The sequence below is a fragment of the Plectropomus leopardus genome, chromosome 20, assembly GCF_008729295.1.
Source record: "Plectropomus leopardus isolate mb chromosome 20, YSFRI_Pleo_2.0, whole genome shotgun sequence".
NCBI classification, from domain to species: domain Eukaryota; kingdom Metazoa; phylum Chordata; class Actinopteri; order Perciformes; family Serranidae; genus Plectropomus; species Plectropomus leopardus.
Genome location: NC_056482.1, coordinates 8,363,023 through 8,389,590, shown reverse-complemented (window position 1 = coordinate 8,389,590; position 26,568 = coordinate 8,363,023). Strand labels below are relative to the sequence as shown.

Genomic DNA, 26,568 nt, shown 5'->3' with positions numbered 1-26,568 from the left:
TAAGCCTCTAAAAAATTAAGAAAAGCAAGAAACATGCAGTCTGTGTCTTAGCTGTTTGTGCTGGCAGTTGTGGGTGGCGAGTTTGATGGTTTACATTTGTAAAGTGGTGAGAGTGAATGAAGCATGTTTCCAGTCTGTGCTGGTCTTTGTCATCAGTAAAAGACCAGGTTCGATTCACGTTCTCTGGAGCTGGAAATAAGAGACCACAGAGATACTATGTGGGTCAATGTGGCACTATATCCTTTCCCACACAGGTTAGAAATCCTACTTTTTTCCTCCCTCCTCTGTGCTCAGAACCCTCCAGGCTGGGTGTGACGTGTCAGGTCTGACGCCTTGCCGTCTCTGCACCAGATTCCTCTGTCATAGAGGACCAGTGGAGGTCTCATGGCCCTCTTTCAAAGCTAGGTCAAGGGTCAAAGCAGTCTGTAAACATCATCATTCAGCCTCTCAAAGGAAAGGAAGGCTATAGTATATCACAAGGAGCCAGAAAACTGAGCCAGGCAGGTCTACTTTCACCTTTTCCATTTTCACACCCAGTATCAGAGTGCGTCTCAGTTGCATCTTGACTGACCACTGGAGACTAAATGTTGATTCAAAGTTTGATTTTATTTGTGAACAAAGTTTTTACAAGTTGCTTGCCATAGACAAATCAACTGTGTTTGGGAATTGTATTGTTTTTTTAAGCTCTGCATGATCATCTACCCAGTTCTTTACCTTTTTAATATGGTCTGAGTAATCAATCCTCAGTGTCTCGTCAGCACATCCAGGGTGTGTTTGTACTTGTATTTAAAGCCTCTGACTGAGTCATTTTAGTGTAAGGTGTGAGCACGGCCTCAGTGTTTGATACATGTGCCTCGGTTATTCTTTGTAGTGGTCTGTAATTTGCCGCTGTAGATTGCAGAGTGCGGTGTGTCAAGGGTTTACTAATTTACATCTACGCTGTGTCCACACCAGACTTGACTGTAATTACAGTGAACCAAATGAGTGCCATTTAGAAAGCACGACCTGCAATCTCAATATGAAGTGCTGCAATCTAGTAAAGAAAAGTAGAGATGCACTTATTGCAAGTTTCTTGGCCAATTTTTTTCTTTCTTTTTTTTTTTTTAAGTCTAACCTGCCGATACCATGGGCAATTTCGATTTTCAGTGGTGTGATGTAACAGAGTAATCATACTTCATTACAGTACTTAAGTATTTTTTGGGAGTATCTGTACTTTACCTAAGTTTTTATATTTCTGTCAACTTTTGCTTTTACTCCACTACATTTTGTAAATCAAATTTGTACTTTTACTTAACTACATTTTCCATATACACTTTAACCTATGCCTGGGTCATTTTCTGGTAAGATATCTGTACTTTTACTCAAGTACGGCTTATATGTACTTCATTCACCACTGCCAATTTTCTTTCTCTCCAAAAATTATAATTTACAGCATACACAAACATATTTTGAACTTTTCTTTCAAGTGTTTCTTTAAAACGTGGCTTAGAATAGTAAAAATGCATAAATGTGATCAAAGATGGGTCTCATTGAGCATCCACAAAATGTGAGTGCAAATAAATGTTCATTTAGAGCGAACAAATTTCGTAAAGGACTCACTTTGCTGCTCAATCCATCTCTGAGGATTGAGGGGGCGTGGACAGATCATGTTTGATTGACACCTCCCTTTCAGCTGAAGAAATTTTATTTTCCTTTCAAACACAGTTAAAACGTTTTGCCACCACGGAATAAACTGCCAAATCTATAAATTGGACCATAGTTGGTAAGAAAGCTTACTAGACTTAACAGAGAACTAGATATGACAACCCCGGTCTGAGTTTTATTTAACTATGCCTCCCCATATATGGCGCTAATTGTTTTAGCATTTTTCAGTTAGCGGAACGGTTAGCATGTGACTTTTTTAAGTTATCTTGCTAATTTTTTTTTTTTTAACAAAGGAACAAGGTAGGACCACCTTTATTTGTGTTTTTATTGAGTTATACCTCCTGGCCTGAGACGCTAACGTGAAGTGTTTTAGCATGTTCTGCTCACTTACTTTAAATGGTTAGCATTAGCTTTGCTATGCTATTAGCTTTGAGCTAAGTATCAACTTCGTGACTAACATAAGCTACATAGGTCAACACAAACCATTTACAGCATGCATGGAAAATAATTACAAATTAAGAGAAGGGTTGCGGCTCTGACAACAGTCAGTCTGTGCTGCTGCATGTAGTGCAGGCAGTCATGTAAATTTGATCTGCATAATATTGGTTATATTGGAAATTTGTCACTGTCATGGCCGATCATGTGGAAAATCGGCAAAGGTCACCTATCAGTGGTGCGTCTTTATACAAGAGATTGTAGAAGGATGATTAATTGATGATTACTGAGTTATTGTCTGACACTTTTAATGTCGAGGCTATGCTGATGCCAAAAAAAAAGCATTTTAGGAAAATAGTAGCATGTGCCCCAGTTACGTCTCCGGAGTATTCAGAATCTGAACAAATGTTGCAGGCTGAATAAAATATGTACGTTTTATCTGATTTGTGACAGGATGATATATTTAGAATCACATGGTTTTATGCTGAGAATTTATCATGGATTAAACAGGTGCTTCCTGTCAAAGTATGTGCGTCTTTCTAGGCATAATATGTGAATGTGTGTGAGTGTCTCTGTGTTGCCATTCAGATCCTCGGGAGATCCCGGATGAACCCAGCCATGCTTCCTTTTTAGCCGAGTTTGGATTTCATAAGCACACATGCTATGTGTATACTACTCTGTCTCTCACTCCCTCTCACAGGACAACACACACGCATTCATTTTAACAAATATGAAAGTCAGAAGCCAATGAAAAGCATTCACTGAGGTTTAAGCCAATTGCTTAATCATTCATCACTCTCTCTGCCCAAAGCATTAAGAGTCTTATACTGACAGACACAACAGTCCATGACTCTGACTCTTTTTTTCACTGTGCAGATTCTGCACTCTGGCTGCCAGGAGAAACATCCAGTGCAGGAACAGATACAGCACAGTTCCTTATCCAAAGCACAGTTGCTTAAAAAACCTGTTCTGCTGTTCTACTGGCTGAAAGTGAGAGTTGGAGTTTTAATCTGATTACTTTTTAATTGGAGCTGGAGCAGTGAGTTTAAATTAGATTTAAATTTGAACTCATAACTCTCAAGACTAGGGTTCTGTATTTAGTTAAATTGCACTTGCAAAACCGCAGAAGTACTTAACTGTTGCCACAATAAGAATGTTTAGTTTGCTTTAAAATCATGGCAAAAAATTACTTTGGGAGTTTGCCGATTTGTACTGTGTTTTGAGAATTCTTCAACAATAGTATAACAAGTAAATTCATGGAATTTCTTTATAACTTAGAAACAATTGCTTTCACAGAACGAAGCACAACTTTGAATACAAAATTACGGTTCAGTTGTCAGGTGGCACAAATCATGCCCTTACTTCCTCACAGGCTTAGTCAGCAAGTCTAAACCCTTCTAAATAAAAACAGCCTTTGACACCAGACTGTATTTGAAATGTGGTGATTGGTAAATGCTTGCTAATGTGAGAATTTTGCGAGACTGCTACCTTCCTGGCTGGAGAGCAGTCAACAAATGCATTCTCCTAGAAAAGAAAAATATGTTAAAGATGGACAGGTGCAAATGGGGAAAGATGGTCAGAGTAAAAATAAACAAACAAGTATAAGGTATGAGATTCCAGAGCAAAGGGTGGAGGTGTGAGGATGGACAGGGGCATTTGTTGATGCTGACAGGTCCTGAGGCCACCATAGAACATGCCACCTGTAACAGTGGGGGTGGTCTCAACCATGGAGGTCACCCTGGAAGAGATAGTGGGGGGCCAATTATAATCTTTAGAGTGATACACCAGACAAACACACAAACATATCACAATAACCTTCAAACTCAGGTTGGCGTTTTCAAGTTCAATCGTTCTTGAAGTTGCCTCATATAGTTCATAGGCTTGTGAAAATTCAGCTGAGGAAACTACAGAAAGGGTACAACTTTCACACTACAGTAACTGCACTTTATAGTAGAAGCTGCTGTTTTTATATCTGTGTTATCTCAGGCATCAAATTTAACAGCTCCATAATACAGTGAAGAAAGCATTTAAAAAATGCCCTATAGAGGCTGTAATGTGCATTTACATCAGGATCCAGGGCACTGCAGGTAGCTTTTAGCTACCCACTGGCCCTCTGCTTTTCCTCCTTCTCCCTTTCCTCTTTTTTGATTAAAAGAAAACGAATGAGGCTGATAAAGCCACACAGGGGGCATTGAGTGGCGCAGGAAATGACCTGTTATTTCTAGTGTTTCTACGGTTTCCTGCCACACAGGCTCAGAACTTCCTGATGGATAAAGCTGAACTCTCATCACCTTGAGATGGAATTACTTCAGGGGGAAAAAGGTGCCACTTTTTACTCTGCAGTCTGTTTGTGGAAAACCACAAAGGAGCCTTAATGACCCGATGGTTTTGATAGAGTGTAGAGCTGGATTGCTTAGGTTTTGAATTAGATCATCTGTATGCTGTCACTCACTGTTCTCTCTCCCTTTCTTCAGGGACTGCCAGGACCTCCAGGAAAGCCAGGCCTGCCAGGCAAGAGGGGTCCACGGGTAAGTCTCCTCTCAAATACCTCCCGCCACATTGCACACACTGCCATTTTTAACCTCGAGGAATTATTTTTCTTTTGTTTGCCCTCCAATGTATCATTTTATGGAACCATGTTAATAAGCGTGCCTTTATTTGGTTTTAGTGTGGGTATCTCTGCGTGCACAAGTGTTTGTTTGTGCTTTTGCTACTGCGGCTGACGTACATGTCGACGAAAGCTCAAACACAAACAGTGAATAACCCCCCTTGGCAGGAGGTGACTCAGAAAGACAGACAGACAAACAGACAAGGACAGAGAGGACAGCGTCTGTGTGTTCCAGCCTGGAAGGCAAAGTCCTGGACCATTTTCTAAAGTTACAATAATAACCTGCCAACCCAGGCTCCCACATCACTTAAACTCCCTCCCATCACCCAGCTGACACACACACACACTCTCACATACTCACACACAGTTTTCCTATGCAGGCAGATTGACCATATTCAGCACGGGGCTGTGAGCGCTGACCTCCCACCCCTAAGCATAAACAGGAAAGCTCCTATAAAGACGGCCTTTCAAAAGGCTGCCTGTGCCACAGGATGCCTAATAAAAGCACTGTAAACAGACAGAGAACACATGGCTCCACTGGACTTTCTTCTCCTCACTGAGCTGTTGCAGCAGGCTGCACCCACACTTCATAGGAATCCCATTCTGGACTAATGAAAGGCCTCTTTCTCCAAGGCAGTTAAATAGATATAGTCTCATTCGTGGGTCTTCTTTGAGGAATTCTCCTTGACTTCCTCTTTTTCTCTCTGATGTATGGATTCATACCGTATTATTTTCAAATATCTTAACAACTATTGGATGAATTCCACTGATTTTTTTAATACACATTCATGTTCCCCAGGGGATGAATCAAGCTAACTTTGATGATCCCCACACTTTTCCCCTCGTGCCACCATGAGTGGTTGTGGTTTTAACAGAAATGACTCTGCAACAAAAAGATGTATTAACTTGAAATTTTGTATTCACATTCATGTTCCCCTCAGGATGAATTGTCATCACTTTGGTGATCTCTTTAATTTCCCTCTAGAGATGAGATACTCAGCTTGCTTTGCCTGGGGGCCACTTTTACAAAATGACAGGAGGCCAGGGTCCAGTTAATGAAAGAAAAGTATTTATTAGTGTGTGTGTCTGTCCTCACTCATCTCAGCCGAGAGGCAAACGTAGTTGCGGCAGCCCAGCACAGGTCAGGTGTGTATATAGGAGCATTTCAAGGGTTTGAGAACATTCAGGGCTTAGCACAGTCCTCTGTCGGTTCTGGGGAAATGTCCTATGGCACTTTTTTTGTTTTTGTTTTTAATGAACTATATTCTTTCTTTGCATTCATTGTTTACATTCAAAGCAATAAATGTCAAGTGTGAATACATTTATTTTTATTGTGAATTAGAAAATGGACAGGCAGCAAGTTGAGAATCACTGCTCTATCTCCTCTATCCTGTCAACATGTTTTTATTTGCTCAAATTTTGCAGTTTATGACTAAAGAGACCACTCTATAAATTAATGAGATTCCCATTAGCCTCGATTTTAGACAGACTTTGTTTTTAACATTGTTAAACAATTATTAGCATGCTAACACCATAACTAGTTACTAGTTATTGTGTGCATGCATGCTGACGTTGATATTTAGCTCAAAGCACTGCTGTGCCTAAGTATAGCCTCACAGAGTTTGTAGCATGGCTGTTGTGTACATTATAAACCAGACAAGCCTCTGGTTCCTTGTTTTACAGTTTAAATTTGTAGGCAATGCTACAAACAAGCTAGTCAGTCAGTCTAGACCAAAAAATAATCTAAATGCATCAGATGTAGTGCAAATGATTGACACTTTATGTCTGTGGATGCACATGCTTGTGTCTTTTTATGTCTGTCTTTTAATTATTACTTACTGTTTGTGTCTGTCTGTGTTTTAGAGACTGTTAAGCTAAAGTCTCTGTGATCCCCCACAACTATACATGTATAAGGAGGTCTTTGTCTGGCTCTAATTAAAGCTATTTAAGCCCCAGCAGCACCTCCCATCCCGTCTCTTGTAGCTGTTCCACAACATCAGGCCCACTTAGGTGGATTTCTTATGATCCAAATCAAACTTACCTGGAATAGAACTTTAATGGGGCGTAAAAATGTAAGCACAGAGCTGCGTTTACTTTTTGAAAGTGTTATATAAGTGTGACTTTGGGTGGAACGAGTTTTGTTTGACGGGGCAGCAGCTTTTTTAAAAATATGCAGCATATTTAACTTGAAGGTCTTTAGAAGAATTTCTTTCTTCAAGACTTTCAAATATGCACTGCTGCACAGTGCACACTCAGACTTCACCAATCACAATCAAACAATCACCTCGTGCTGATTTATATCCTGATGGCTTTGTCGACCACAGCAAACCAGCTGTTGAACTGTCTGTGGCATTGTCAGTGGAAGTGGTTTATTTGCAGAGTGCAAACAATGAAAACAAGCGTGTTCAATAAAAAAACACTTGTAAAGGATTTTGGTTTTGATGCCACTTTAACAGAGGTCGCCTGCAAACAGGCCGCCAGTGTCTGACTCTGACCTCACACTCATTTTGTTTAACGTGCATAAGCACACACCAGCGCTCACACGGAAGTGCCTACACGCTACAGCACTAATCCCACACCCTTGTGGCACAGACATACACATATGTGGCTGTGTTTATGACCTGCCTATATAAAGAGTGAGACAGATTATGGAGCTTTCCTGTAAACAAAAGCATTTATCAAGTTTAATTGCTGCTGCCATGTGCAAACACTGAGCTGCATGTACACACTTGCAAAATCGCAGTCACATATGTCTTCCCTCTAGGCCAGATAGGAGTGTGGTTTCAATTTGGGAAAGAAATTCACTTGTTCATCACTGAAATGATTAAATCTGTATTTACGCTGCAGGTTGTTGACGCTGCAGACTCACAGGTGGCGTGGCATGATTTGATCATAAGCATCCAGTATTGGGGGGATGGTTACTTTTAAGTGTAGTCCACTACAGATAACTGAATACTAAAATGTAATTTCTAACATATTCAATTAGATTACTCTAACAGTCTAAATTCTTTGGATTCTTTGTATTTTGAGATACTTTAAAATTGTCTTACTGAGCTCATTTGCCTGCGTCTCATATTTTTATGCTGAAAACACACCAGCAATGCCCTGGCTGTGCATCTCCTTTGCCATTCTCATGTTGCAGATACTACACTGCACACGCTTTCCTTGATCTGTTAACAGGAAATGCGTGCATCATATGAATTTTACACCATGTCCTAAAAGCAAGCAACATCTCTCTCCACGCAGAATCTGTTAAATACACACTACTGTTGTGTCATTAAAAAATACACATAGGCTACCTATCAGCTGTACTTTTGACTCAAGATGTAACCTCTTAAAATACAGGCAAGTAGTTTTCTTTTGTCTCATGTTTGTAATTTATGAGCAAAAAAAAAATCCCAACATGTTTTATAGTGTGATATGTACTGGAAATGACATAATATAGCCAACATCAAAAAGGTCGTTATTAGCGGTGGTCATCATTCAGAAACTTTCAATTCCCTAGTGATCTCCCTCCAGCCAGCTGACACCTTATTTAGGTTTTGCAGTTAAATGAGGAGACGTGTAGATAACTCCTCATTTCAGCTTTATGAATCTGCTGTTCCTCTGCCATTGCAGATTTTTCAAAGCGATTGACAGGAATAAATAGAAACAAGGTTGCGTCGCTTGTTGACGGTTCCAGGAACATTCCAATAAAAAACAATGCAATCAAAGTGACAGCGGCTCGCGTCTCATTCACTCAGGACATGGTGTTAGAGCAAATTAAACAAAACAAATAAAGTAATGCCTTCAAGAAATCGATCATGCAATATAGTAGCTGCATTCAGAATACTACCAATTTAAACTGTAATGAAGCACAGTTACTCATAACATAGTTGTATTTAATTACTCCATAACCCTGTAAGCAGCATCTTCTTACGTGCAAAACTAAATTTCAGTGTGAGGGCTTTTGCTGGAGAGCTCTGCCAGTTTTTTTTTTTTTTTTTTTTTGCATGATCCTCTGTAGCCTTGGATTACTGGAAGTCTGCATGTTGACACACAGAGCACCATTGAGCCCACCGAGCACCACCCATGAACCTTGACCTCTGATCCCACACATGTGAGTGTGAGACGCCGTCGCTACAGCAACCACTGAAGCCTGTGCTAGGTGTCCGCGAATAGTCAGGGTGAGCTCTTTCGAGTCTGTTTGTAGGTGTATAATGACGACGGTGGTAGAGGGGTGTGAGAGGATATGGATGCATTGCGGGTACACAGGCCGCTATCTATCTGAAGACTGGCTGTATGGATTCGTCTGGAGCCTGCTGGGTCAAAGGGGTCTTTGTCTGAGCAAAAAAAAAAATCTCTGTCGCCCATCTCTACTCATACTTCTCCTCCGAACCACTCCTCTGTCACTAGACAAAATCCTCCTACCTTGCTTCATCTGCCTGTAAATTCAGATCCCAGATGGGCATTTCATATAAAACCTGTAAAACTATGACTGTAAAGAACTTTTAAATAAGTAAAGGTGTTGAGTTCTTCTTAGTTGGGCTGTTTTGGTTACACCAGGCGACAGATCAGCTTTTTAAGGGTCTGTTTAACCCCAAGTGTCAACTGTGTATATGGAGCTCTCCTCTGGAACGTAACTGTAACAAGCTCCAGTAAAAATCACAGTCCATGATCCAATTCACTCTCCCTTTGGGCACTTTAATATTTTTTTAACACCAGATTTTAAAATTTTTGGCATAAAGTGAGCTCTAGGTTTCCATCGTAATCTTCAAAATTGTCATGGTCATGATGAGCTATTTCTGTTATTGTTGTAAATGGCTAAAAAATACTTTGGATAACTTACCACTTCCTTTTTCATATACTCTGGCCACTGCATGATGCATTTAGCTTTAAAAATGTTGGCTTTCAAAGCAAATAAATTTTAAATGGTTGGCTTTTTCCCAGCACAGCTTAATTCATTCACCCCATCTGCTTCTCTTATTATGAAGTTTTATATAATTTATATAGCATTGGGCTGCGAATTCTGCACTCTTCACATAGTGATAGTAAGGAAAGCCATTGCGACTTTAACAAACAGTGAAATATTTCCCTGACTCATCAGAGGCAATATTTCAAGAGTGTGTGTGTGTGTGTGTGTGTGTGTGTGTGTTGACCAGGCTCTTTAATTAAGAAGACGTCCAGCGGTTTCACATGCTCTTGATCTAATGTTAGTTTATCAGACATTGGCCCTTCGGCTCACATTTGGCACGACATCACACAGAATCTCTTTTATCTTTAATACGGTGACTGTATATACATTTAAACTGGCTTTTACAAGCCAGTGTTGAAAGTCAGACTATGTTTACAGCATTGCCCGTTAAAAGGCATCGTCTAAAATATTCTGTGTGGGAACGTAACCTCTGGAGTGACGTCATGCGTCCAGATTTAAGATCCACAAGTGCATTTACAGTATTTCTTGGCTTTAAGTTGCACATATGGCATTGATATAGAATTTGTAGATTTAAGCATATATATTTATGTACCTCAGAGGAGGTAGCACGCACGTTACCATAACATGAAACATTAGGAGCTATGATTTCTTCAGATTTTGACCATTTTCTCAAGTTAGAATGGTAATGAATTGTGCAGAGCAAGCAGCAATATTACCACAGGAACCACAGTAACGCCCTGTGTCGCCGTTCAGAGGTTGGTGGTTTTTCATTTGATCGCTCTCAGCTTGAGTGTGCCCCACCCTGGTCTTCTCTAATTAGACACCTGTTGTGAGAGAGAAGGACACGACATGTAGGCTAGAGCAAAGTACCAAATGTCGGTGGCAGCCCATGCCTACCAGTGTACTGCCCAAGTTGTGGTAAACCACAGGGTTAATTTCGAAGCATGTAATTGAAACATGTCTAGTTTGTTTAAGTTTATTTAGGGCACAACAGCGTCCCTTAACACTGTCTGGACGCAGTGACTCTCGAGGGAACGCCAGCTGAGTACAAACCGAAAATGAAAGGGGGAAGACAATGTGGGAGGAAAAAAAGGCAAGATCTTAAAAACATGAGAATCCTTGGAATTTAAAAACCATTTGTAAAACAGGTTAAAAAAGATCAGGCGTACAAATATTTCAAATCTTATAAAATCATAAATTTTTAAAAGTAATATTTCACCAAACGAACAATAATTTGTGTATCGATTACTCACCCCAGATTATGCAGAATTTTTGAAGAGAACTGGTTTTCTTGCATGGCTTCACGGTGAACAAAGGATCCAAAATCAGAGAAAATTCTTGATGAATTGAAGTCATAGGGGTCAGTGTTTAACAACAGCTAAACTATATCAAAAAATAAGTTTACAAACTCTCACACAACTCATCCAGAATAATCAAATTCTCATTTATCCATTTGAATGCTCAGTGCCTCCCAAACAGACAGCTCTCTGCAGGGGAACTGAACAAAAAGTGAAATGTAGCTATGGTCGAACAGCCAGACTCAGTTGACAAAAACAGTCTTTTTACCTCATTTATACAGTTTTATGTGTGTTTTTTTTGTTTTGTTTTAGATGCGTGTGTCCCTTTGTATCATTCTATGTCTCCTCTAAATGCAGAGTTTTTTAGGCTCGTTGAACACAGCAGTGGTGGAGCTTTCAATGAGTTGTCTTTTTCCTCAGCAGCAGTTGATAAGATCAGTTGATGAGAGGAGCAACTGGTGCCAGTGAATGCAAAATTAACTATTAGTTTCACTTTCAATGCACCTTACGTTCTTCTGCTCCATCTGTGCCCAGAGTACGCTCTGTGCTCTGACAGTGTGGTGCAGTGAATAACCGAATGATATATATATGTTTCAGTAGTGCACCTAATGAAGGGTCCAGCTCCAAAAATAGATAATCGATTTGTGGCGGCTGGTGTTTTGAACGTGGCTGGCTGGCACAAATAAATGAATGTGTGGGAAACCCTGTATAGGGTACAAATGATCATTCTTTGTTTTTGTTGAAGTCTTGTGGGGTATCTTTTTTTATGTCCGTTTTGAGTGTGGAAATCCTGTGTGTTCTGTGTTTCCTATCAGAGATAACAGCATCTGTACACATGCTTAGTAACATCCTGTTCATTCATGAGTAGCTCTGTCTCAGGTGAATCAGACATGACTGTCATCAAAACGCCCTTTGAAAAGAAGAGCAGTCAAAGCAAAAGGCATTTATGTTGTCATGTCTGCCTCCGACCAGTGTGTCTGTTTTTGAACTTTGCTCAAAGGGCTTTTTTGTTGAGCTAACCCAGCCCAAACCCCACATTACTTTTCTTTTTTTCTCTGTTGGATAATAAAAAGCTGCCTGTCTGGGTGTCACTAGATGTTGTTTTTTGATGCTCACTAAAGTAATGGTTTCCTGATTTGTTTTGACTCACCTCAGTGAAACTCGCTGACCCAGCTCTTAAAGCAATTGTGGGTCTTTTTCCGCCCTCTCTGACTAGTTTGACCCTTGACACACACTGGGGGTAGGTTAGGGGCCCATGGGTGCCACTACACGTGGAGGGCAGGAGTGAGGTCAGAAATCCATGGAAAAAGTCCCCTCAGATGAAGAGAAGGTAGACAGACAGAGAGATAGATGGTGTAGACGTAGAAACATTCCCTTTGTTTCTGTCTGACTATTTTAACCACAGAAAAATTGGTGCAGAATTATTCTCTGTCATCCAAAGAGTTTTCTGCTAAATGGTCCCATGGGGGCCGCTGGACGGGGCAAGATGGTTCACGTTACCAATATACTGCTACTGTAGATCTCGCTTTGTTTGCCTTCAGACACAGTTGTGTTCATTTCCTCAGCAACAGCCAATTTGGATAGAAACACACACCAGTGGAGGAATTTCAAAATGTTATGATACGAGATGATCTGCATTACTCATTAAGATGCCTGGCAAATGTGTGTTTGTGTGTGTGGAGGAGGGGGAGGCGGTTGTGGAGTGTGGAGGCAACAGGAGGCAGGGAAACCACATCCATATGGCAAAGCAGCTCCACAGAGCCCCATTTTCCATAAGCTTCTACCCCCAACACCACCAACCCCAAATACCTCACCACCCAACTCACACACAGCTGATGTATAGGAAAATAGGTTAAAGAAGCATGAGGTTCTCCAGACAGACAACCCGCCCCCCTCCTCTTCTCTGGTCTCATTCACAGTAGCAAAGCCACGGTCTGCATTAGCCCTTCCCCAAATATGATGATTGATTGAGATCTCGAACACTGTTTGATTATGTTTTTCTCTCTTTCCACAGGGCGCCCCTGGTCCCCATGGAAACCCTGGCCGACCTGGTCCACCCGGGCTCAAGGTATCACTCTTACTCCAACTCATGATCACAAGTCAGCCTTTCTTTTTTTCTTTCTCTTTTTTTTTGGTTGTTTTTTTGTCAAGAACCCAACAACCATATTAACTTTTCCATTACATGTTATGTACCTGCCTCTAATTCAATAAGAAGTTTACGATCTTGCCTCTAACAAAAATGACAATCTCAAGAGAATGTGTTAGATTTTCGTTTTTTCTATATCAGCTGGAGTCCATAAAAAGTAACGAGTGTAGTGGAGCTTTGCGGCTGAAGAATCAGAGCCGTCTAAGTTCACGCCAGTGCAGCCACACCTGGCAGTTTGAGACGCCACAAACACCACAGACCTTAATACTGAAGAGCTGTATCATTTTAACATGTGTGCTGTAGAGGTGAATGCTGGGGCTCCCATTTATATTTAAAGTTCAATAAGAGTGTTCAGATTCTTGGAGGAGATCAGCTTGATATAACCTCCAAATATGCTCCAAGATGTTTATGCAGTTATACGCTGTGTAAAATCCTATGTGCTACCACAACAACCTTAGCGGAGAGAGAATAGTAGTTGGACACCAGGGGAGTTAAAGTGATTTATCAGAGCTCCAGGGAAACCCATTACGAGTCGGAAAGTGAGAACTCCAAATAAATCTGTCTCATTTTAACGTGTGAACAGGAGATGACCCTGCCCAGGACAAATTCCCTGCATCCCCCATCATATTGTCTGGACTTATGTATGCTTAAGCAAACACCCTTGACCTCTGCCACCGTGTGCTCAGAGTACATAGTGACGAGCTCTACCTGTATTTAAAGTGCATTATAAAAATGCCTTGCATAAATGACGACTGTGCAGCTGACCTGCCCTGCCCAGAACCTTGACCTCCCCAGGTCACCCTAAGGGACTGTGTTTGTCCTTGTCTTCCTGATGTAATTTATTTTATCCTTGTTACATTCTTCACTTTTTACAGTCTCCTTCCCATTATTATGTAGCCAATTCAATCCCTCATTTGCTATCTAATCAGCTCTTATTTACCTAAGGGAATAGTTTGATATTTTGGGAAATATGCTCATTTGCTGTCTTGCTTTTTGTATTTATTTATTTTATTTTTTAAGCAATTTTATTTTTCACATAAAGCTAGTTGTAGGGCAGGGTACTGAATGCTGTAGTTTAAGGGTATCAAATGAATTACATTGGTAGCTTACTACCGAGAACTTATTCATGTTCATCCATCTGTGCCAATTGTTGTTACTTTAGAGCGCATATGTGTGGGAACGCTGGGTTCAGATACGAAACTGAAGTTCTGCAAAAAGTCTCGAAACTTGGGAGCTCCGAGGTTGGTAATGAAGCTCCACAGATCCACCAGGTTCAAGTTAAGACAGGAAGCAGAAGCACCCTGAATCCGGGAAGCTGTCCATTAAGATCCACAGCTGCTCTGTTGGCTTCCCAATGAGCCAAAACTGCTGCAGATCTGCCATGATAGTTTTGACGCCTGGACTATATTCTTTTCTATGCATGCAGTAACAGTAATGGTAAAAAATACAAAAAGGTAAATATTTAAATCAAGATTACTCAGAATTATAACATACAGTTACAATAATTGTGTTAGCGCAATCCGCCCCAGTCTCCAGTCTTAATGGCAGCTTTATATTGACTGCACAGACAGGAGAGCTGTAGCTACAGTTATCTTCTAATGTAAGAAAGTGTAGATGTAAGAAAACAACAGTATTTTCTCCCAAAATCTCTTCCTTTAAGAGTTAACAACATCCATCACTATATAGGGCTCAAATCTGAAGCTTTGGTAGTGGTAGCTTGGCTTAGCATAAAGACTGAATGCTTGGGTCTTTCCAAGTGAAAAATCCACTTACCAGCACCTCTAACCTTCACTGAAGAAGCTTGCTGCTGTTAAATCCTTACAAAAACTACAGTGTAAAATGACATTTTGTAGTTTTATGTGGGGTTCTGTACCAGACTGTTTCTTGGCTGGGAGCAGTGACCTCCTGGAGTTCTTAGGAAGTCAGTGTGAAAAGATTTAGTTTTAGACTTTGGAAGTATTTCATATATAGCTATATAAAACCCCCTGGCTAATGATAACAGTGGAAAATTAGTAGATGATAAAAGTTACCTTAGTTATACTCAAATATGCCAGATCCAAGAGCAATCAAGGAACACTGACAGAGTAAGGGAGCGCATATATTTGAAACCCTGCCTCAGTGAAGGAAGACTTGAATAAATTCTCTGTAGAGTAGTACAGAGCACACTTTTTCTACCTGGCAGGTGCATTGAGCGAATGATCCTGAAGTGTTTGATGTCCCAGTGTGCGCTGCGATCTTTGCTCTTTCATCGTTAATAAATGAAACACAGTTGTAAATAGCAGGGGTCCATGCTCTCAGCACTAACTCTAATTTCCGATCCGTAGCTTTGATGTGCTGAAGCCCCGTTATTGTTACCTGCTGACAATGAAGCCTGCTGTGTGTGTGACTGCAGGGACACTGAGCCCATATGATGCATGATAACTCAATCCTGTTTATTGGTTCATTGTAGCTTCCTTATATTTAGTGTGGGATTTAAAAAGGCAGCCTTTTGTTGTCCTAACCCTTGTCCAACTGAAAGGTGCTGGCCAGTGAAATTATGTTGTTAATGATTGTTAGTGAGATACCTTGACAGAGGGAAGAAAATGTGGGTAATTTTCACTCATACAAAGTCCTCCTTTGTGCTTTTCTTCTTGTTAGGGGAGAAAAGGAGACCCTGGCATCTCACCTGGGCCAGCACCTAAAGGAGAAAAGGTATTATGCCCCTCCTTTTATTACACGCCACATTAATTTCTAACAGCGTCCAGTTTGGCAAGCTCCTAACACATTTATGATTGCTATTATGCAACCACTCATTGCTGCATTTGTGCCTTTTGACATTCTCACCTTCTTTTTTTAGGGAGACCCAGGGATTCTTGGCCCGGTTGGACTAACTGGCCAAGAAGGTCGGAGGGTAAGAGCGAAAAATACTCCTGAAAAACCATGCACCAATTAAATTTATTGTTTATAAATGCTGACCTTTAGAGCTTCCATGTTCCCAATGATTTTATGAGTGAGTGAAGTGTTTATCTGCAAACTTTGAATAATAAGGCCCTTAGAAAGTTTGGGAAAGCCCGGGAAAGAATGTTAGCATGAGTCACTGTCACCATTTCATAACCCTTTTGCTTTTGTGTTGTGTCTGTGGTGATGTTTTGCATATGTGTGTGCACTTGTGTGTGTGTGTGTGTGTGTGCGTGTGCGTGTGTGTGCGTGCGCACTTGTGTGTGTAACCCCACACACAAGTGTCTTACCCTGTCCCCTCCTCTTTAATTCTCTCCATCTCTCTGTCTCCTTTTGTGCTGTGCTCACCATTTCTTCCATCTGTGTTGGCTGAATCCAGTACAGAGGGGTTTTAATGTTGGCAGGAAAGATGTCGTTGGGGGGAGGGGGTTGTCATCAGCGAAAAGGAGGTTGGGGACCCTGCATTCAAACTAGAAATCACTAGTGTCTAAGCTGTTTCTTAAATCAAAGTGTGAGTGATTCATGAGTGCAGGGAAGAGAAAGTGTGACATAGCTTCTGCTAGACAGGAGCAGAACAAACACAGACCAAGAGTGAGTCCATGTTCATTCCTGTGTGCGTGTTACTGATAGTGCACATTCAAAAGACATCAATACGAATACAGCAGCGATTCCCAGCCACATGTACCTGTACCTCCACAGGTACTTATGCAGCTGCCAGGAGGTATGTGGAAAAAATGTAGCTTTTTTTTTTTTGAAAGAAAGGAGAAGAAATAAACAACAACTAGTTAGCTTGCAAGCTGCCAGCTAGCTAGGTAGGTAGGTATCTGGCAGAGAAGTCTTAAGTATGTTAACATTAATGCTCTAGTGCTAAAAATATTTAACCAAAAGCAATGGGAAAAAATCAAAATGTTTACTAAAAGTTGTGGATAAGTTGTCTAAATAGATGACTTAGAGTATAAATAGAAAGAATAACTTGTGTTAAATGTTTTGGATAAAAGGTTGATAGTTAGCTAAAGTAAACAGTTGAATAGTTAGCTAAAGGTAGTGATAAATGTTTGAAATATAGCCATATGTATTAAAGAGTTGGAAAAGTTACCTAAAATATAGGATAAGTGTTTGAAATACAGCCAAAATTGTGCTATTAAATGGTAGAAAATTGGCTAACAGTAAGGGATAAATGTACAGCTAAAAGAATTAAACAGGTGGAACGTTAACTTAAAGTCATAACTCTTGCCGGAGTTCAGTGCCTTTAAGATAAAATCAGCTGAAATAAATATGTGTGTAACATGAAAGCAGGTGTTGATGAGGAGTATTTGAGTTCATCTGACAGATCTGGAAACTGCTACAATGTAAGACGTGATCACCATAACTGGCTTTTTGCTGGCTGAGTATTGTGTCTTCTTCATGACTAAGCTAAAATAATCTTTTCTTTTCACCTGTTCTTAAACAATCAGATGTAAACATGTCTCATGATGGCAGCTCGTAGACTGCATTCAGTCACATTCTGTATGAAACAGAACTGAGCCATGTACGTATTTCAAACACAATAGGAGAATTGATTAAGTAATAAAATATAGAAGGCAGATAGTGTGCATTTCATTAACAGTGTAAAGTGCCTCAGCATGTATTCACTGACTTCCCAGAGCCATGGTGCTCTGTAATACAGTGTCGGACTCAAGTTGGATGGCTGCCTCAAACTCAACATATGGCTTTTGTTAGGAGTCAGCTTTTCTCTCTGTGTGTGTCTCTTTGTCCGGTTGTATGTCTCTCTCTTTCACACACGCAGACAGAATGGAAAATGTAAAGCTGGTGGAAAACATTTGGGGATTTCTCTCCAGCTTAATGAGTTTTGGCATTGATTTGACGGCCGATCAGGAAGTCAGTGACATGTGAATGAGAGCTGCAGGTGAGACTGAAAGACAGACAGCTGAGTGACCTCTTAAACTACTCTGAGATTAGCTATACATGATTGTTAAGCACAAGCTCACCTGGCTGGGACAGACACTGAAAGTGCATATACCTCTAAACTGAGATGAGCAGTGCAGATACTTAATACATTGTATTCTTATAGCACAAGGGACGTTATAGCTGTCCTTAGGAGTATATTAGAATGACATCACATCATCATGTCTGGGAAGCTGTTGCCATGACTTCTTCATCAACACACACTCTGACACCATCACAGCATGCCTCAGGTATTGGTCGATGGACCACAGACTTGATGACTGCAGAGGAAACTTGTTAAATTATCCGCAAGGAGTTAGCCTCATCCAAGTACAAAAACACTTGAGTTAATTAACCCATTTGTGCTGAACATGGTACAATACCTCCTCAGAAGTCCTAGCAGTGCTTTACACTGTTGATGTTAATGAATCCTGATCCTACATGCCTAAAAGTTGCACCATGATGACAGAGACGTGAGTCAATGTCCAAACTGTTCTGTGGTAGCACAGACTGTAGAGAAACAGGCTTTGTTTTGTTCTGTTCAGGTGGAAAGTCCCGTGCATGTCCTGTCCCGATGCAGGTCTCTCCACTGAGACACTGAGGCTCGCTGCAAGGTCAATGCAATATTTAGAAGAAATGCTGACCTTCGCTGCAATTACATTGCTGCAGTGGGCCACCCTGAAACACCCATGTGCTGTTTCTTCCTCTTCATACCTCTTCGAGCTGTTCGTCTCGCTCCCTTGGCTCATTACGCTGAAGCTGTGGTTTAGGAAAACGGGACAACGGCAGCTTTTCCTCTGTTCTGCTCTGTGTTTTTCCCCTCTAGCTTCGCTGTCTCTCTCACACACACACCCAAATTCACACACACACACACACACACACACACACACACACACACAGGGTCTCTATCAGCCTTAGCTTGACACTTCATCCGGGAATTCTGGAATTTGGCTGCTGGTTTTCCATGGAAAACTTTAATGGGGAAAGCAGTGGTGCTTTGAACGTGCGATAGGAGAGTGTGATTTTACACCGTCAGACAAGCCAAGCATGTTCCGCTCTGTACAACATTTGTTCTACCGAGCAGACTCTGAATGGATTTTCAGTATGGTAGGCAAGGTCAGGGAGAGGGGACACACACGGGGCCAAACCTCAACTACAAGGCCACATTACAAGCCACAAGTCTTACCTTACTGCCTTCGTCCTTCTTTTTTCTATGTCTATTCCTGCTGCTCGTTGATCTGTGTCTTCTCACCGTTTGTCTCCCTTTTCAACATCTGTCTTTTACACTAACACTGCTGTTTTTCTTCCTTAAAGCAGAGACATACCATACAGCAGCATTGTGACATAGCTTTGCAGGGTTTTGAATATATTTTCTTTCATTTTACTTTGACATATTTAAATAGAAGTGCTGGACAGGGTGCAGTTTGTGTCTGTACTTTTAATATATTACTTTGTCTCAATAACGTAAGAGTTTTTAGGGTTTGCAGCTGATTGAGAGAATGGTTGACGTCATGGAAAAATATATTTATTTGCCTATTCACTTATTTTCCAAAATTTAGATGAGAGGATCAATACAGTGCATGCAAGTACACAGCTAGGAAGATGTTGTCAGCATAGCATAAAGAAGTCGCCACACCTGGCTTTTGTTTGCCAGGAAACAGCACGTAACTCCAAGTGAATACAAACATTTACATTTTGACATCTCTGTTTGTGCACGAATAAATGAGCCTCAACCCCTGTCAAGACGGCAAACATCACATCAGAGTTGGGCTCATGTACTAACAGAGTTCATGCTGACACTGAATTGATAGTCGATACTGATTTTGTCTTTTCTACAAATTTTGAGGTGTCAAACAGCGAAGGAACAGCCAAACCTTTTGTGTAGTGTGAAGCAGCTGCAGTAAATGCGCGGTGTAGCTTACAGTTTGCCCGTGGATAAACATTGCAGTTCCTCAGTACCTGTGAAATCACAAAGGAAAGCAGAGTGCTGTTCTCCAGCTTTTTCACTGCTCCGTCTATGTTGCAAAATGTAAATAGATATATTGGTTCAGTGGTTTTTTATTGGGCATTAACCTAGTCCTTTCACATATTGTCAGGAAAATAGACTTGAAGTGTCAATTAATGCTTTAGGCAAGTGAGAGGGTGTTGAGACGCGAGCCTGCACTGAGCTGCTGTAGACAGCTGCATAAATAAAATGAGAATGTATCTGTTGCGTGCGCCATAAGAGTGATGAACATATCTTATACGCTTGGGGTGCATACACACTGTTATGGGTGCTGGTAGGTTTATTTGTAAACTTTAAAGAGAGCAACGCTAGCAGTTTTCCCAATGGATATGTAAAGAGAACTTGATTCAGCGTGGGAGGCAGGGCCCCATTTCCTACAAGAGTTACTCAGTGACACATGAAGCAAAACAAGTAAGATTTCCAGGTGTAAAATTACCACTTTGTTGGGCCCATAGAGCAAGCACACTAGCGTTTCCTTTGACTCTGCCTCCCAACTGCTCGGCCTTTCTCACACAAATGACAGTTGGAAGACAACCATTGATTTAACTATTTATGAACTTCACAATACATAAAGATTTAAATGAGAGCTATTCATGTGTGTACTGGGAAGTTAATGTACATGAGGAAAAATTATGTCTCTTTCAAAATGTAAGTTTATGAGAAAAAGACTTTTTGTGTCGCATGCGTCACGCTACGATCCCAGAAGTTGTAATTCCACGGTGTGGTCACTGTGTCACATTGGCTTTATAACCCAGTGCTGTTCCTGTGGGCTTGGTTGTCCTCCTGTGTCCAGTCCTTGTGCTTTGATAAAATAATTGCATCCTGTCTTAAGCACTTAAGCAAATGACTTCAAAGTGGGATCATCCTCTTATCTGATGCTTGGCAAGAAAGTGAATATGTAGATTTCTTAAAATGCATTGATTTTCTTTTAAAGCATCAAAGTTTTCTTTATCTGCTTGTTCATTTTGGTGCAGTTCTTGATTTTGAGTAGACCAGAAACTATGGCATTTACACAGTCTAGCATTGTCATTTTAGGATTGATCAACTTTATTAGATACAGCCACGCAGACACAAACAATCATCTTGAACATCAGGTGTATATCATAGCCATGTTAATTGTCTTAGTCGCCAGTATATTTTTGAAGTCATTTATCGAAATAATTTTTACTAGGTCAGAGTGGCAGGCAGTTATGAACACTTAAAGAGAAATAGCATTGTCCCAAAAGGTCAGTAAGAGAGCCAGTATGCAGCAACAGTAGTCAGCTAATCAATAAACACTCACACACTCAATTTCTGTTCTGCTGCCTTCTGGGAAAAATATGACTGTCTTGAGACACACTATGTTGGGTCTTTGTTTATAACAAGTGCCGACATGTGCATGTGCCTTTCACATGCAGTCTGTGCCAACATACATGTGCAGGATTTCAGGGTCAATGATGGCTGCATAGACTGTGCATGCACCTTTATGCATTGCCTCCCAGCACACAGTGAAACATTTGTGTATGTAAATGTGTTATGAATTAGTGGATAGTCCAATATCTTTTGCTGACTAGTTTAAATTTTCTACACTTAATTTTCCTTTCAAACTAATCCAAACCGTAGTCCTTCGAACAAGAACATCCTACAAATACAAAGTAGAGTGATCTTCTGTAATTTCCCTGCAGGGGCTAGACAGTGCATTAATCATACTCATTTCCATCACTTATGCAAGACAGTTTATTGTAGACATTAATCTGTCTGAGGCTGCCTAAGACCGGTTCCAAACCAAACTCTCTCCATTCAGCTACTGCCCACTGTTCAAACTAACAAATCCACATGCTCATCATCATTGTAATTATGGTAGGATTCAAATCAACCATCATTTTCTTTGCATGTTTCTGAAGAAGAACAACAAATCCTCGCTCTGTCTTCCACTGTGCTCGTAGCTAATAGTGATACTGCATGCAAGTGCAACATGCTGCTGAAATTGCGGTTCAGACAGGGATGAGATGAGGTTGTTTTTCCGCCGGGTGGATTTCAGCTGAATTGTCTGATCAAGTTCATGCAGTTGTTTGCTACGTCTGTACCCACTAGACATCCGTGTGTAGGGTTTATCTTCTGCTGTACATGAAGTGCATGCATGGAGCCAGACAATTGCTCTGAGCAATCATCCGGCTCCGTGCTGCAGAGGGGATTTGCAGCGAGAGAGGTGGAAAGATGAAAGCAGAGATTAATGAGGTGAGGGGTGTATTTCTGCTACCAGAGCGCTGTCCAGTGGAGGCAGACACTGGATGACACATATTCATCATTTTGTGGTGTGCAGTTGTGAACAGACATGAGGCCTGTGCTCATTTGAACACCCACAAAGTTAAGTGTGTACAGAGTGACTGGTGACGAGTCAGAGGAATGACATGTCTTGTGCAGACACAATATGTCTTTTATTTTAATTCTGCCCAAAATGCGCTTAAGGTTCCCTGGGGCACTCCTTGGCTTAGCGCAGTGGGATAGAGGGGAAAAAGTGTTACAGGGAGCTGTTGTAAATGAAAAGCATTCTGGTGGGTTTATCTGATTGAACACATATGCTCGTTAAGCAAGTAGCACTGTAAACACAGGGAGGGCGGGTGGGAACGGCGGCTCTCATTAGCAAGCTCATAATGAGCAAGATAAGGATCTGAGATGGTCTGGCTGGGGTTGGGAGGGTATGGTTAATACCCAGGACCCACAGCATGTGTGTGCGTGCATGCATGTGTGTGTGTGTGTGTGTGTGTGTGTGTGTGTGCGTGCATGTGTATGTGGCTTGTGGACCTCACAGCACAGCCTGGGAACATAAGCCGCTACACATGTTTGTACTATAAGTAAGCCATGTAATAAGATGCAGTGTACATGTATCTTTGTGTGTGAATGTGCATGTGTGTTTATCTTCCTGTCTTGGCTTACATGCATATAAGGTACATATATGTGTGGATGGAAAAGAAAAATCAACCTAAAGGAGAAAAGCAGGCAACAGATGGACATTCAGGCACATGTAGGCGAGTCAGACAAACACAAATTCATCAACACGTTATTATGCTGCCCAACAGGCCAACATCAAATGGAAATTTTCAAAAGGTCAGACACAGGCGCCATGCGTCTGCAAGTGCATCCATCCCTGCTTTCTCCACACACTGTGCACCAAAAGGGCTTTCACAAAATTATGGAAAACGCACTAGTTTTTGCTTGTGTTTCGGCAGCGGTCTGTCAGCACCTGGTGACATCTCTGTTTGTTTAATGTGTATTACTCATGCATTTTAATCCACGCTCCAAGCGTCTCCTCCTAGTGGTCTTTTGATGATGTGCAACAGATGATGTGAGGTGACAGTGAGACAGAGAAGTACTCCAGAACAAGGATTAGATACAGAGACAATGGTTTAGTGTTTGAGGCAGGGATACTCACATTGCTTTGCTCAAGGCTGACTTTTGAAAATGACAGGAGGCCAGGAACCACTTAATAAATAAAAACTAAAAAATATTTATTTATTTAGTTTTACTTTTCAGTCTGTTAGTGTTTGCTGTCCTCACTCATCTCTGCAAAAGAAGCAAATCTAGTGGCAGTAGCTCCACACAGGTCAGATTTACACAGGAGCATTCAGGACATTTATCCAGACAGTTTATCCAGGCACTTTATTTTTATGTAAACAAGCTGTATGTTCATGTGTTTTTATACACCCTGGCTCATTATTTACATCCAAAGTACAAATAACATCCCAGTGTGAATCAGTTTATTTTCAGTGTGAATTAGAAAATGCTCGCTGGGCAGTAGGTTGAGTATTACTGCATGATTCCCTAACATTCATTTATTTGTGGCTGCCCGCCATGTTTAAACATCTGCCTCCATGTATTAATTTAATATTTTTGTACCTGGACCGTTCATTAGGTGCACCATTGGAGTATACTTTACATACAATTTGGTTAGTAATAGCACCACACTCGGAGTGCTGAGGACACACTGAGAACACTCTGGACACAAATTTAATAGCAGAGCACAAGGCACAGTGAAAGTGAAACTGAGATGGGTCTAAAAGTTTGCATTCACTTGCCTCTGCAGCAGCTGTCCCACTAATCCTTCGATCTGATCAGCTCTGAGTGGAAGTGCTGCTGAAGGGGGGAAAAATGATGAGCTGTTTGCAATGTGTTGATAGCTGTAAAAATATCAGGATTTACAGAGGGAACACAAAATGATTCAAAATGTAATTCTCAGGGAAACACTGCACTTGTTTAAAGGATTATAGGTCTGATAAAATGTTATCTGTAACATATCTGTTTTATTTAAACCCTTATTTCAGGATTAAATTGATTGTTTACACAGTTGCTGTACCTATTTAAGCGCTGAATGTGGAGTATAATGCTGACAATGGCATTTTAAAGTGCTGGTATGAAGGTGTTGGCCAGTGAGTGTGATCATGTAACATAATGAGAAGAGGGATGCTGCGTCTTCTTCCCCTCCTGCAGTCAGATGTCAGGGTTAAAGGATGGTTTACAGGAACTCAGGGAGTCTTGGCTGGCTCTGGAGCTGTGGTTTAGGAAAACAGGACAACAGGAGTCTTTCCTTTCTTTGCATTTCTGTTTTTATTTTACCCCCCTTTCCTTTCCTTTCTCTCTTGCTCGCTCACTCTATTAAACTGTGGTCGGGAAAGGCATGCCCTCCCACCTTTGATTTAGTTTTTCTCTAGTCTTTGTTGGGGGTCTGTGTTGCTGGAGTCAGCAGAACTGCAGAAAAGCACTATGTCAGGCTGTCTTCAGTGTTGTAGTCTGCTCTGCAGGCGGAGGGAGGGACCTGCTATCTGACTCAAACAGGAAGGCATTTATATCCTCAACATGCCATGATCCTGGCACGGCCTCGCCAGCACCATTTCTCTATGAACGTGGCCAGTGGAAAGTCTGATCTTTTGACAGAAGGGCAGATTGATTCCTTGCATATGGCACTGAACATGTCTGTTGGTACTGTTATCATTAACATGCATGCTTTACTTTGCACAAAACTGCACTTGTCGTACCCACACAGAAGGAGAAATGCTCCTGTGAACTGTTTCAGAATGTGTGTGTGTGTTTCTTTCACCAGTCCATTAGTCTATGCTTTAACTAACTTCCTATATCTCTTTATGTTTTTGTCTTTAGGGACAGAAAGGTCACCCTGGTCCACCTGGACTCCCTGGAGAGCCTGTAAGTATCTCTTTACTTTTCTGTTCTCTTCACTTTGATGCTCTGTACATGTTGCTTTCTCACACCACTGCTATTCTTCACACTTCCATTAATCCCACATTAAAAAAAAAATTCAACATTCCCGTATCTTGCTACTCATACTACGATGATGTAATGTTATTGTCCTAATTTCATTCTTATGGATATGGCATCTCTCTACCTGATTCACATCTAATTACCTGCACTCTATGCCTTCATGAGTGTCTGAATGTAGAGGTGTGGACTTGGGTCACGTGACCTGGGCTCGAGTCGAAAACTTGATGACTTTGGACTCAATTTGACAAAATCAACAAAGATTTGCAACTCAACTTGGACTACACCACCAATTTGAGCTTTTTTTTTTTTTTTTTTTTTTTTTTTACTTAAAAAGCACTTGATAGCTTCCTTCAAGGCCAAAGATTACAAAGCCTGTTATTTAAAAATGTATGCTTATCAATTCATTTCCCCTAATTGCCTGAATCATCTCACATTAAGAACAAGTATAGTTGCAGCCACGTTCCATCTTAAGCCTACATAATACGCCCCCTAAAAACCAAATAAAGTAATAAACCACTTTATCCCTTTTTTATTCATATTATATTAAGATGTGATTTGCCTTGTAAGTAACAAGATTAAACTCTTACCCTTAACCTTTACTCTAATCCTAACTTTAACTGCCTTTCTTTTAACACTTCATAGCTAGCTAAACGCTAATTCTGCAGTTTCTTCAGGGTTTCTGCTTACGGACCAAGAAGTAAAGGGGGTCTGATTGTGGACTAATTGTAGGCCAGTCATATAGCTGGTGAGCGGGTCACGTAGCTGCTCCAGCCACGGCTATGCCAACTCAAACATTAATGCGTTTAGCTTATTGTAGCTGCACAATTAAGGAAGTTTTTAACAAATGTGTTTTTGCAAATAAGTGCAAATTTTAAAAAGCATGCATGATTTTTGTAAATTTAAAATTGGCATTATATGACTTTATTAGGACTCAAAATTCAAAGTTTAGGACTTGGGACTTTACTTTCATCTTTCCAGCCTCGACTTCAGACTTTAACTCAGGACTTGTCAATCTTGATTTGGGAATTGAGTGTGGGACTTGGTCCCACCTCTGAATGTTTTGCTCGAATGGAGTCCACCATCAAGACCTTTATCGCTGACTAATCCCTCGTATTCTTACGTCTCACTTCATTCTTTAAAAGCTCACTCGTCATTGGCTCAGTCTGTGTGCATGTGTGTGTTTGTGTGCGCGTACCGAGCATGCCTGCAGTGAAGCCAGATTAGATTAGCCTGTTAGAAAGAACTGGTGAGGACAGACATCTGGCCAAGTGCTGTGCTGCAGCGATGCTCTCCAGGATATCAGAAAGTGATGCCAAAGAGAGAGAAAATAGAGAGAAGAGAAACACGAACAAGCCAACTAGGCCAACAGTGACACACTGACGG

The 26,568-nt window shown here is 41.0% G+C and overlaps 1 protein-coding gene across 1 annotated transcript in view; it reads left to right on the top strand.

Annotated features, from left to right (window-relative positions):
* Window positions 1–26,568, top strand: part of col27a1a (collagen, type XXVII, alpha 1a) — a 91,672-nt gene that overhangs the window by 14,236 nt on the left and 50,868 nt on the right. The window contains exons 4-8 of the mRNA XM_042509286.1: window positions 4,554–4,607; window positions 12,915–12,968; window positions 15,684–15,737; window positions 15,883–15,936; window positions 25,066–25,110. Coding sequence (XP_042365220.1) covers window positions 4,554–4,607; window positions 12,915–12,968; window positions 15,684–15,737; window positions 15,883–15,936; window positions 25,066–25,110 — 261 coding nt within the window. The remainder of the gene's footprint in view (window positions 1–4,553; window positions 4,608–12,914; window positions 12,969–15,683; window positions 15,738–15,882; window positions 15,937–25,065; window positions 25,111–26,568) is intronic.